General features: G+C 39.9%; 1 protein-coding gene across 1 annotated transcript in view; it reads right to left on the bottom strand.

Annotated features, from left to right (window-relative positions):
- Positions 1-13,745, bottom strand: part of cntn5 (contactin 5) — a gene marked incomplete at its 3' end in the record, with an annotated part of 350,866 nt that overhangs the window by 208,330 nt on the left and 128,791 nt on the right. Inside the window, exon 4 of the mRNA XM_080731735.1 lies at positions 1,172-1,295. Coding sequence (XP_080587861.1) covers positions 1,172-1,295 — 124 coding nt within the window. The remainder of the gene's footprint in view (positions 1-1,171; positions 1,296-13,745) is intronic.

Below are 13,745 nucleotides of genomic sequence, written 5' to 3'. Positions count from 1 at the left end.
GCAGTGGTTCAGACCGGGGCATCCTCTTCCTCACTGCTTCTCAAAGTGGGGTCCAGGGACACCCAGGGGTAGGGATATTCGCTTATTTTTATTTTTGTATTGTTTTCTCTTTAAAAAAATATATAGTTTATAAAGCTTGGCTAGATAGGAAGTCATAAGAATGAGTTTGTCAGTGCCCTTGGTGGATGAATTTGTTAATGCTCTATACCAGGGGTTCTCAAACCTTTTTTAGGCCGTGACCCCCAAAATAAATATATTTGAACTGGGGACCCCCACCCTGACAAGCACTTGGAATGTAGGTATTACATTTAATGTGACTCGGTTCCGCAGATGTGAAAATTGCAGATCTGCTATTTTCACAATGTTCGCCTCTTGCTTACTTAATATTTGACAGTTTGGCCAGTCCTGTCGAATATCCGACTATTCGAATACTTTGAGGTCGAATAATTCAAATACTAAAAATCACTATTCGTGAATGCCCTACCCAGGGGTCTTTATTATTTTTTATGCCAGGGGGTCCTCAATAAATGTAGTTAAGGGGATATTTCACTTTTATCGTCTAATCAGGCTTTTATGAACACCCTGGACAGATTTAAATTTGCTCCATTCAGTATTTAGATATTTGATGTAAATGTTATCAGGTCCTTCCTCTCCAGGGCCCCTCCCCATACACACCCATTGTAACTTCAAACTCCATTTTAACCATGATATATTTATTAAAAACACCCCTGGTGACTCATAATACCCCCCTAATACATGAGCTTTTTTTTATTTATTTTTAATAATTCTTTGGGAAAATGGAAAAAACACGGCCAGCTCACATATTAGGAGGTTAGTATGAGACACAGTGTTTTTGATGAATCTATCATGGTTAAAATGGAGTTTGAACTTTGAAGTTACAATGGGTGTGTATGGGGAGGGGCCCTGGAGAGGGAGGAACTGATAACATTTACATAAAATATCTAAATACTAAATGAAGCAAATTAAAAACTGTCCAGGGTGTTCATAAAAGCCTGATTAGACGATAAAATTACCAAAAGTTTTATATGCCTTTAATCATCTAGCGTCACTTCAACCATATTTTATACTTGGCTATTCCAAAATAGCAGATACAGTATACAAGCTCATAGCATTCACAGATAGCAGATATATTGGCATATGGCTGCTCTACCTGTATGATGGCGGTGGGTTCCCTCGAGCCTCGCAGTTCAGCATCACTTTCTTCTCGTCGGTGTCCAACGCCAGAATAGCATCATCAGGCTCCTGGACAAAAACCGGGCCAAACTCATCGCTCTCTGTGGAACAAAAAGAGAGAGGTTTGTTGCTTTGAGCTGCAATAACACCACAATGTTTCAGCATAGTGTTGCTTTTGGACAGAAAGCTTCTCCATATTTCAACTTTTTGTGTTTTCTTGCGTAAATTAACCCCCTACGTCGTCATTCTACAGTGCCATACAAAAGTAGCAAAAATGGCCGATCTACAAGCTCACAACACGTTGCGGTGATGCGTTGTGAGCTTGTATCGCCAATTTTGAAACATTCTGACAGTAAAAGTGGTCTGTGGGCTCGAGGAATATTTAACCAATGAAAACTATTAACAATCTGCTTGTGACTAAATTATAAATAACTACATTGGACCCATCGGAACACAGGCAATTATTGCGACCGCCAGGTCACAGTTACTATCAAAACCTCCACCGGCTGTCAGTCCGCCAGTCCGTCATACCGTCCATCACGTCACATCACACTTTTGCCCTACTCATATCTCTGTCACCGTTGCCCCTATCCATGCCAAACTTTGCACACACACTCCTTGGCTGCCAAACCACAACCTCATTTCTCACATGGCCTTCTTCTAGCGCCACCATGGTCATGCATGAGGCCAATTCTTGCAAAACACATTTTTGGACACTGCTCCTACAAATGTTGCCCTAAAATCACGCAAAGCGGTACACAGTATGTCTAGAGTCATGTCATCAACATGGATCTATATATGCGACCTGACGGTCGCTTAATCTCCCGATTAGGGAGTCTTGCTGGTAGTTTATTACTTTGCCTGAGAAGTTTCGGTCTTAGGTTTTCCACCCGACAGCAACGATAGTGCTTGTTTAAACTCAAGACCCAGGCCAGGACAGCTGAGTCGGTTTGTAACGGTACATAGTGGTGAACATTTTGCTGCTGACTACCATTTCCAGATACATGCAGAGAGAAAGAGAAAGAGAAAGAGCGAGAGAGAGAGAGATGTGCACAGCCTTTGTAGTGTCAAGAATGGTGTAGAGCTCCGCAGGGAACTGGGAATTGGAAACCTTGGCGGCTGCGCTGGCGGCTATAATAGTAGACTTTGTATGAGGATGTATTTTTTGTGTGTTTTGTTTAAAAGACGAGACCATCACCACTCATTTTTTGGGGGGAGTATGTTGACGTACGTTCCATTAAAACCTCAATGCTATGGTTTCCAGTGTTGGAAAGTAACTAAGTAAATTTGCTCAAGTATTGCACCTACAGTAAGTATGATGTTCAAGTACTTATAATTTACTTGAGTGTTTCCTTTTTTATATATAAGATGTATATATATATATATATATATATATATATATATATCACTCCACTACTTATTTGAAAGCATCAGTTATTTACTTTATTTTACAGATTTACATTATTATTACAAAACATAGTTACTCAAGAACTGTTTTATACCATATTTTACACGTCGGCTATTGTAGCCAATCAATCTACAAGTTCACAACGTTCCACGATGTGACGCTTTGTGAGCATGTAGATCTGCCATTTTCAAAAACGGGTTGAGAAACTTTAAAAAATGACACTTACTTTGGTACCGTAAGTAGATTTTTTTAGGGACATTTACAGAGTATTCCTACCTAGTGTTATTGCTACCTCTTCCACCACTGATAGCTTCCATTATTGTCATCACGACAGCTCCAGTTTCGACATCAGTAATGATCACAGTCTCTACTTTCTAGCTCTGAGGTTTTTCTTACTTTTTCTCCCCTTTCCTTTGCTCTTTTTATGATACTCTATCGATCCCAAAAGAGAAATACTCTTCTCTTTTTTTTTGCCGGTAGTTTAAAGCCAAGGGTCACCTACAGCTAATGATGCCCCTGGCAGCGTTGGATGCAGCACTCGTCCTGACATTTCAGGGAGACACATGACACACTTGAACTTGAGTGCTTTTCTCTCTCCTCCTCACTACACAATCCTGTTACCAAGCAATGTGAGGCCTATTCTGAGGTCTGTTGTCAGGCAGAAACCTTGTATCTCCACGTTTCAAATGATAATGTTTTTCTTTTTCTTCTTCCCGTAAATCTATGCACTACTTCATCATACAAGATTGTCACACAAAAGTAGTGGGAAAAAAAGCAGATCTACAAGCTCTCAACATGTCGCGATGCAACGCTATTTTCACTTTTTTTTAGATGTTTTTAAAATAATACCAAAAAGGGAACTGTTTTGTACATACAAGGTTTCCAACAACGATAATGCTCCTATAACCATCTCATCACCTGACTGAGCAATGGCTCAATAGCGGCTCGTTCTCACACGGTTAAATTGAACTAATCAAAGTGAGGCTGATTGAACATCGCAGAATTCAATAGTTTGTTACTGACTATTGACTTTTGACTACTGACCCCAGCATAGACTGTGGTGCACTTGCACATGGACCAAAAAAAAGGATATTCCAGAACTACCGTACATGTAATATACTAACCATATCTTAGGGACATTATACCACATTGTAATGATTGGATCCATGAATTTGAATTAATGTAATGAATGTGCGCATGAAGTACATTCCACAATTAAAGCTGCATTATGCAATTTTGGGACAGGCCAAAGATTTGCATGAAATGGTAGAGTATGAAAGTTTCAGCTTCCCTTATTCTTTATTCTCCCCACGATTTTGTGACAAAATACTTGCACACACTTTAAGCTAGAAACTTGCAAACGTACACTGTGAACATTGCCGTGTCTAACCGTGACACCCAAACCCTACCTTCTTCAAAGACTATATTATGTATTATATACACAAATAAATACAGTGCCTTTTTAGTACATTTTGTCTTTATATAATTCTCCTTCACCCCAAGCCAGACAGTATGTATCACACTACTTCAAAATGAAGAACATAGCAAGATAGGAAAACCATAAACGTAATGATTTTTGCTTGCTACACATTCTGATCATAAGAACTAATTGTTATTACTGTTAAGCCCTTTGCACACAGGCGCGTTTATCCGTACGGATAAAACGGACAATTTCACTTTTTAAAAAGAAAACAATGATTCTCTATGACCTCATGCACACCGAATCCGAATTGGCCGTGCGACAAGTGGCTGCGGCCGTGTGTTCTTTTCTCGATCGAACCCAGTTCGATTTGTGCGTCTTGTCGCATGCGGTAAAAAAATCATCACTCCTTTTATGACTCCTTTTGGGATCCGCAGCGCCGATTCCGCACAGCATTGCACACCAAATCCAATGCGTTTTATTCATGCAGCAAACGAAAAAAATGTAACTGTCCTGTGTGCAAAGGGCTTTACTTTATTCACGTTAGGCTAAATACAGCCATGACCTGAGCCATGTTGAGTTGAGGTATTCTGGTGTCTGTCCCTCTGCCACAGTCAGGTGGCAGACATGTCAGACATGTACATTTACACACCAGTTTTGACGCCTTCTTGACTTCTCTCTTTCCTCCGTGACTAATTGACATGTTCATGTACTCTTCCATAATTCAAAATGCAGTGCATTCACCATAGCACAGTTGCCTTTTCAGCGGTACATATTTTTCCTGACAAAACCATGAACCTCGGTGAGAGACTGTGTGCTTCACCAAAACGATTCAGAAAGGAGTGCCTTCAACAGTGGCAGACAGTAACGAAGAGCATTTACTTGAGTATCTGTACTTTGCTTGAGTACTTGTATTTTTGGATACTCATCACATTCAATCCACTACAATTCAAAGACAAATGTTGCGACCATAGGTCACAGTTAACTATGGAAACCGGCACATCTTGTCCACGTATCTCTGTCTGTCTGTATGTCACGCCTGACATGATGATCACTGCGACATCACAGGCTCAGAGCAGGGATAAGGCCTGATACTGTGGTTCCCCTGACACATCACTGTGACATCACAGGTGACGTACATCACAGTCAGATACTCAGAGCAGGGATCTCCATATATGGGCATAAACAGGTGACATCACAGTGGTGTGGCTGGTTCAGACAGGGATCTCCATGTATGGGCATAACATGTATTGTATTTGTATGTTGTGATGTCATGGGAACCACTCTAACAGAATCCCTTTTATGCCCATATATGGAGATCCCTGATGTCATCAATATTAACCCCATATCAGAACTTCATATGGGAATGCCCATATATGGAGGAAGACAGCCCTTATCTGTGTGGCTGGTTCAGACAGGGATCTCCATGTATGGGCATCAAAGGGATTATATGTATGATGTCAGATGTGATAGAAGTCCTAGGATTTTCACATAATGAATAACTGAGTAAGCATGTTTGGGGTCTCACAGCATATCTCCATATCCAGCACAAGGATCTCCATATATGGGTAACTGGTCCGATATACATCACTGGACAGACGGCCAAGACATGGTACTCCACTACATTAACTCAAGTACAGATTTGACTATGAAACTTTCATTCATAGTTGAAGCATATTTGACCAGTATCTGGTATACTTTGACTTAAAGGGGGTACTGTCACCTAAAGGGGTACTGTCACTTTAAAAAGTCATCTTAAAGCTATACTATGTAAGTTGCTCAACTTGTGGTCAGTAGCTCTATAGCAAACCTCGGTCGCGTCCACGTCTTTCGGCCGTTTTTCGGTTCTCACACCCCCGCGTCTGCCTCCACCTCGCCGAGATCTATCTTTTGAGGGGTCCCTGGTTCCTGTGCGTTCAGCCATTCCGGAGATACACTCCTTCACCCATGCCTCCCTGTGCAACCGAGTATACAGACACACGGGAGACTACAAATATGGCCGCCCTAGCGACCCCACTCCAAGATGCGCTGTGATTGGCCGGCAGTGTATAACCCTCGCTGTGATTGGCCGGTAGTATGATGACGTCATTTTGCCGCGAAATTCTCCCCCCCTCACGGCTCATAGAAAACATATAAAGAGAAGGCTTTTGAAGCTGAAAATAACGGAGTGGGGGTTCTAAAACTTTAGCGATTTAACAGTTAGGACCATTTTAAGATTTGTTTTATAAAAAAAGTTACATGGTATAACTTTAAAATATGAGTTGATATTTTTATGATATCATTGTGGGAATTATAAGCCAATCAAATTAATTCACTGTACTGTACTACTTACTGTACTGGTCAGCTGTTGTTGGGGGGCGAGGGGCAGATAACACTGTGACATGAGTTTCAGACTATTTCAGAGAGACCACATGACCTACTGTATCATACTATTATAATTTCGGGGTGTGTCAGCGGGCCTTTAAGTACAGGGGTTGAATACTTTATCCACCACTCCTTCTCCACATACCTGTATCAGATAGTAGCAGCACTGATGGTTCTAAACTGCATCATGTTCCAATATGTGTTAATAAAGACTTGACAGCAAAGGTACCACGACTACTCTCATCTGCTTACTTTCTACTGTCAACCTCCGACATTGTGCTTTTGAGCAAAACGTGTACTTCTTTTGCATTTCAACTACGTTACACACACATTTTGTTATCCCTGTTGAGGGGAAAAAGCCATTACAGTGACCATAACAGTCGTATCATGGGACTAAACAGTTTATTGTGTAATGTGTTCTTCATATAAATAATCTTGTGACAGTAGACAGTGGGTTTCTTTTTTTACTGTTCAGACATGATCTGATGACAAGAAGGGCCTTGGCTTCTCTCCCGGGGCGGTGTGTGTAATCGCAACAACCTTTTGTCGGCAAATCACTGCTCTGCAGGGAAATAAAAGTGCTTTTGGAATTATACATAAATCAGTAGAGGAAAATGAATCAATAGTAAGTTGCTTATTGCCTCCCGCTGAAATACACAACAAAAGCAATCTGGTGTAAGGAGAACAAATTTACCACTCTAACGACCAGCACTAAAAATGAAAATGAAAGTTAGTATTTATATCTCCTTGTATAAATCATATGACGTGTATATCTGGAATCAAATCAAACCGCTAGAGTGCAGTGTAAAATAAAAACATGTTGCTCTTTTGTTTAGATACCATGAATCTTACAAAAATGCAGTGTTGTAAAGTAACTAAGCACATTTACTTAAGTACTGTACTTAATTAAGTACACTTTTTAGGTATAATATGTATTTCCAATTTCCAATACTTTTACTTCTACTCCACTACATCTCAGATCCAAATATTGTACTTTTACTCCACTACATTTATTTGAAAACTTTAGTTACTAGCTACTTTTTAGGGGACTGCCCATAATTCTGAAGGTTCATTGTAACAACGAACCTTCGGAGCAATGCCATGGCACCACTTTTTAGATATAAATTATGATATTACAAAACATACATAAACCACTGTAACTATTTTATACATTGGCAATTTGAAAATAGCAGATTGGCTATTTTCAAACATATTGTACTTTTACTTTTGGTACTTGTCTTTTACTTGTAACGGAGTACTTCTACATTGCAGTATTGATACTTTTACTCAAGTAAAGAAATTAAGTACTTTCTCCACCACTGCACAAATGTCAGACATGTTCTTTTTTAATTGTCATCTTCATTTCAAACACGCAGAAGAAGTACATAGGGCCCGCACACCATCTTCGACCTTCTTCATCTGATGCCTGAAGAAGGTCTTTGACCGAAACGTTGCATTAAATAAAAAGAGTTTTTTTGGCAAGTTGAAGATGGTGTGCGGGCCCTATGTACTTCTTGTGCATGTTTGAAATTATGTTGATCCCCGCCTACGCACCCATCGCTATGCTTTGATCAGGTGTGCATAAGACTCTGTTGTTTATTGTCATCTTGAAATTCACCTCTTCAAAATCAAAACAATGAAACAACAATGAGACATTTGTTCCACACAGTAACATCCTCAGTATTTGTTTATAAACTGGTAACTCTTGAGATTGTCATTTGGTCTCCCATCTCTTCTATAATTGAGAAATTAAGATCCTGTGCCTAGGTTGGACATGACCTTTGACACAGTCCTGTTTCTGGTTCGACACAAATTTTGAACGTAAGTCAAAATTCAATTTCTCACCTGAGCAAGCAGGCAGGCGCTATTAGCTTGATAAGAAGTAGACAGCCAGCACTCAATAAATGTCTGTTTCATTTACCTCACCCAGGCAGAGCTGCGGATGAGTTTCAACCTAATCGGTCATCCTCAGAGTCAATCCTTTAGCACTAACACAGGAGACCCTGGTCCAAAACCGGGGTAGAATAGGATAAGTCACAAACATTAGGAATGTTACATTACCGTAACTGATACTTAAACTAAGACTGAGAATTAAAGTGGCTGAATGTGGATTCCGCTCAGTGTTACCAGGTCTGGATATTAATAGTGACTTTGGGCTTTATTTATTTATTTTTCTTCTGTAAAGTCACTTGTAAATATTAGAAGTTGCGGGTTGCGTTTTTCCCCAAAGTGTAGTTGTTTATTTGGGCTTGGGCCAGCGGTCCTCAAACATTTTCATGTCAAGGACATCTGAAAATATTTTGTGCCAAGGGGACACCCATAGCAATTTGTGTAGGCCTATTTAGAATGTTGCAAAAACATTTGTTTGTCATTCAGTTTGTCCAAAATATTAATATAATATATGTTTTATATTTATTTGATATTTATTTGCATTTTTTTATAGCCGATATATAGCGTATTGCATTGCGTTGTGAGCTTGTCGATGGTATTTTCAAATAGTACTAGTTGCTTTGTGTTTGTAAACCTGGCTGCTTGTTTCTGGTGCAAAATCTGGCAACGGTGATTCAGCGGCATCTCGCAGTGTTTGCTTGGCTCTAGTCATGTGGTAGGTACAGTATGTTGGAAGGTCTGTGCTAAAACGGTCAACTAGAGGGCTCTCCACCTACAGCAGTATTCTAGCCATTATTTCAAAGCATTCCAAAGTGGGCTCACTAAAAGCAGCTGTGCTGTAACTTTCAGCAAGGTTTAAGAGCATTGATACCTATGCTGGGTACTATTAAAAGCTCAGCACTACAAGCGCTCGAGGAAAAACTCGCGGCTGGATGAAAAATATTCAGGCTGCAGTACCATGACAAATTAATGTATTTTGAAACAATGTTGTGAACGTGTCCTACAAGAGTAACATTACTAATTTATTACTGACCTATTAATTATAGAAGATAGAAGAATTTCTCTGCAATATTTGTGCCCTGACACAAGCAAATCAGATATATGTTGGGTCTCAACAGTGACTCTATGGTGGATTTACATGTCTGGCATTCACTTGAATGAAAAACTGTTCAAATTGTCCCAAATTGTATTCTTTGGAATTGCATCAGTGGACATTGTCACCATGCGGCAACACCTGGTTGGAGCGGGGTGTGAACGCGCGCCTGCACACGTCCAACGCTGCTGGTGTGGGTATGTTGTTGCTGCTGGTGTGGGCAGAGGCTGTTTTGACGTGTGCCGTCCGCAGCCAGTGTGTGTGCCCCTTCAGACGTTTTCTTTAAATCTTCATTCTGTCTGTAAAGTATCAGGCCATTACAAAGTCGTACATCGGAGAACTCACTGTTGTACTTTTCCAGCTTCACATACATACAAGAGTAATCAATCTCAGAACCTTGCAACAGTCTCAATACTTGGCACAACACAACAATTGCAGCACAATAGAACAGAACAGTTACAAGTGCAATAGCTTGGCTAACACTGGTCTTATCGCTGGTGGCCCAGTGAGATATACCTGGCTTTTTGTAAACAAACATAGCAGTAAGAACACATTCCCACTATTGTTTGGCACGCTGGTATATCAGACTGTGAGGAAACAGCCTGACCGTAATAATTTGATCACGTAACATAGTTATTATTATGAAGAAGTTCTGGAGGTTCACAGCATTGTTGGAGGAAGACACTGACTGTGGATCCTAACACAGTACAATGGAGACATCATCCAGATGCTGAGAGGTGGAAAGAAAATTGGTTTAATTGACTTCCATCATTCCCCTGTCCCTCAACTTTAGTTATGTACTGAAATGTTTCTCTGTAGTTGCTGGTTTGCTTGAGCCCAAAATGTACTGTACATCTGTTTGAAGGGGTGATGAGACTACTATGATGATGATGATGAGAAAACCATTTGAATAAATGTATGCATATTTAAAAAAACACTATTTATGTAAATTGACTTTTACATGTCATTACTGTCACAGTTAGGCTACTAAGTATCCTGCCAGAGCCCCCCACCGCTCAAATCCCTCTCCCACTCCCCACACACCTGGAAAATAAGGATTTGCCCCCGGCCAATCACAGCGTGAAGTTTGTACACTATTTAATACGCAAGGCATTGTGGGATAGCTGGCTGGTTGGGGGGCGAGTGATTAGGAATTTCACACATTTTCAACATTCTGATATGAGTTAAAACATTTAAACATTAACAGTTTAATTGGAAGTGAAATTTAGTATGACGTTTCTTTGTGAGTTTGTCATACTTTATTTTATTTCTGTGCAGCACATTCAATACTACATCAGTGTACTGTATGTGAGCTGTCTAATTAAATGGATTCTAAGCGCTGATGATTTATTTTCTGAACCCCTTTTTTTCCTCAGAGCTCATCTTTGCATAAGCATGGAATTAAATGATCCCTAACTTCCTAATTGTTTTGTGGAGCACAATAAATGTTACATCTGGTTGTAACACTGCACTGGTACGGTATATTCAAAAAGAAAATAAAGAATTTCTAAACAAACACAGATGTTGCAGTGAATAACCTTTTGGCTACTGAGTCCATGATCACATTATTTGGGGTTGCAACCTGAAGCAGTTGACAACCACTTATCTATAGGCTATCATATTGCATGATACTAATAAAATGTAGTCTAGAGGATAAGAACACTGAAACAGTTTATAAATAATATCCTCAAAAGCACTTAAGATTCAGTAAGTTTCAAATTTGTATATTAGTAAAGTAAAGCTCAATAAAAGAAAGAAAAAGTCTGCACACCGATTTTGTAGTAGAAGTAAAGTAAAGCTCTCCATCATACAAGACTGTTGCACAAAACAAGTGAAAATAGCAGATCTACAGCAGACCTCGCACCGTGAGGCGTTGTGTGCTTGTAGATTAGCTATTTTCACTATTTTAAATATTTTTTTAAATGACAAATACAAAACAAACGGTTCTGGACATACAAGTTTTCCACCCGACAACGACAATATTCTTCAGTTGACGGTGTCCCTCAGTGGTCAATAGTTTCTCCCCTCCTTTTCCCTCAGTACCTGTACATTAAATTGATTTGCTTAAGAAAAAAAAAAAAAGAAAAAAAAAACGGCTGTTCTACAAGCTCACAAGATCATGCTATTTCCGATGAATGTCTATCGTGACAGAATATGGATACTAGGGTTCATGTGGTTAACCCAATATTATGTTATAGTCTAATTACTTGCAATAGAAATACGGTACATTTCCATATATCTTGGGTATAGAGACGTAAATACATTTATCAGTATGTACTGTAGTGACATGTTGACATGAAAGGAATGGCAGCAACTGGGACAGGAAGATTTGATTAATCTCAGTGTCATGTCAATTTACATGACAATGTGGAACATCTATCATCGTTGACGAGCTTGGGTTTCCGTAAGCCACTGGTTCTCAAAGTGGGGTTTGGGGACCCCCAGGGGTCCTCGAGGGGGTCCCAGGGGGTCCCCACTCCCCAGCATAATACTAATAATAATAATAATAATCTTTATTGTCCTCGAAGGGAAATTTGTCTTCACAAGTCTGTTCAACACAAAAAAAAACGAAACAAAACATCACAAGACAGATCATCAGGTCCCCACTATATTCACAGAAAACCATCCTAGCGACGGGGGCGCTTGCTTAGCAGATTGTTTAGTGCAGCGATGGCTGAGGGAACAAAACTCCTGCTAAAACGTACCTTGTGCAACGTCAAGGTTCTGCATCTACGCCCCGATGGCAAGAGGTTCGAAGTAGCGATACAGAGGATGATCAGTGTCATTTGTTCTTGAGAGTGCTAAGCGCATGATAGCCTTATCGTTCATATCAGCAAGTGTGGGTGTGGGAAGTCCGATGATCTTGGAAGCAATACGGGTAATACTGTAAAGTTTGTTTCTGTTAGGCATGGACAGACTCAATATAGCATCAAAATCAGTTAATCCAATTTAACCTCATTTAAGATCACACATCTTATATGCGGGTCCGTGGCACGAAATTATCTCCAGATGGAGGTCCGTGGCCAAAATACATTTTGATTTGGGGGTTCCTTGACCCCCAAATTTTTGATGGGAAAAACTTTTGAGAAGCACTAACCAGCAGCAATTCAGACTCAATAAGTAAGAAATTATGTCTTTAATCAAACATCAAAGCGTTCTCGTGTCATTACGTCCTCTGAAGTGATTCATAAGACAGGGCGTCCAGTGACCCATGCAGATTTATGACAGCGGGTTTTCCCTGCTGTGTCGGAGGCATTAAATCTTCCATTCTGACAAAGATATCCATCACACCCCGTAGCCACGGCGCTGACGGGGGCTGCCAGAGCGCCGGGATATTGCCGCCATCCCACCTCAATTTCACAAAGGGCACGGCCCCGGTCACTTCACACCCCCACGCGCCCATGATGGATCGGTCAGATTCATTTCCAGAGCCAAATCTAAAGAGGCCACCACTGAACGAGATGCCCGTAGCAAGGTGGCACGACACTATCCTTCAATGCAACAAGCAGTGGGTGGGCAATGTACTTGCTTTTGAAATTACTTACATATTCAAAAGTAGTTTAACAAAATTGCCATTTTCCGGAAAACTTTAAATACCAGTAATTCAGTGGTATAAAGTACATTTAATTAAGTACGGTACTCAAGTACAATTTTGAGGTATCTGTATTTCCAATATCCAGTACTTTTACTTCTACTCGGATCAACATATTGAACTTTTACTCCACTAAATGTATTTGAAAACATTAGTTACTTAGTTACTTTGCAGATATAAATTATAATATTATAAAACATACATTAACCAATTTAGCCCTATTTTATACCTTGCCTATTTGAAAATAGCCGTATATTTTCAAACATTATGTACTTTTACTTTTGGTACTTTAAGTACATTTTGATGCCAATACTTTCGTACTTTTACTCAAGTACATTTTTAATTCCAGACTTTTACTGTCTTGGAACAGAGTATTTCTATATTGCAGTATTGATACTTTTACTTAAGTAAAATATGTGAGTACTTTTTCCACCCCTGACCAGTATGTAGTGATAACGTTGACAAGAAAAGGATGGCAGCAACTGGCTGGGGTAAGAAGATTTGATTAATCTCAGTGTCAATGTACATTTTCACGACAACATGGAACATCTATCATTGTTCTATACCAGGGGTCTTCAACGTTTTCAGGCCAAGGACCCCTTAGTTGAGAGAGAGATGAAGCAGGGACCCCCACAACCTGTTCATAGATTACATATAGTTTAATTGTTTGACAGCACAATCCTCAGTGTATTTTGGATTCATGTCAATTTGTGTTTTCAGATATTTAACCACTTGAGGTCGAGGCGTTGTGAGCTTGTAGATCTGCTATTTTAGATCTGCTATC

Source organism: Nannobrachium achirus (assembly GCF_963921795.1).
Source record: "Nannobrachium achirus genome assembly, chromosome: 8".
Taxonomy (NCBI): domain Eukaryota; kingdom Metazoa; phylum Chordata; class Actinopteri; order Myctophiformes; family Myctophidae; genus Nannobrachium; species Nannobrachium achirus.
This window is presented reverse-complemented; position numbering and strand designations above follow the sequence as displayed.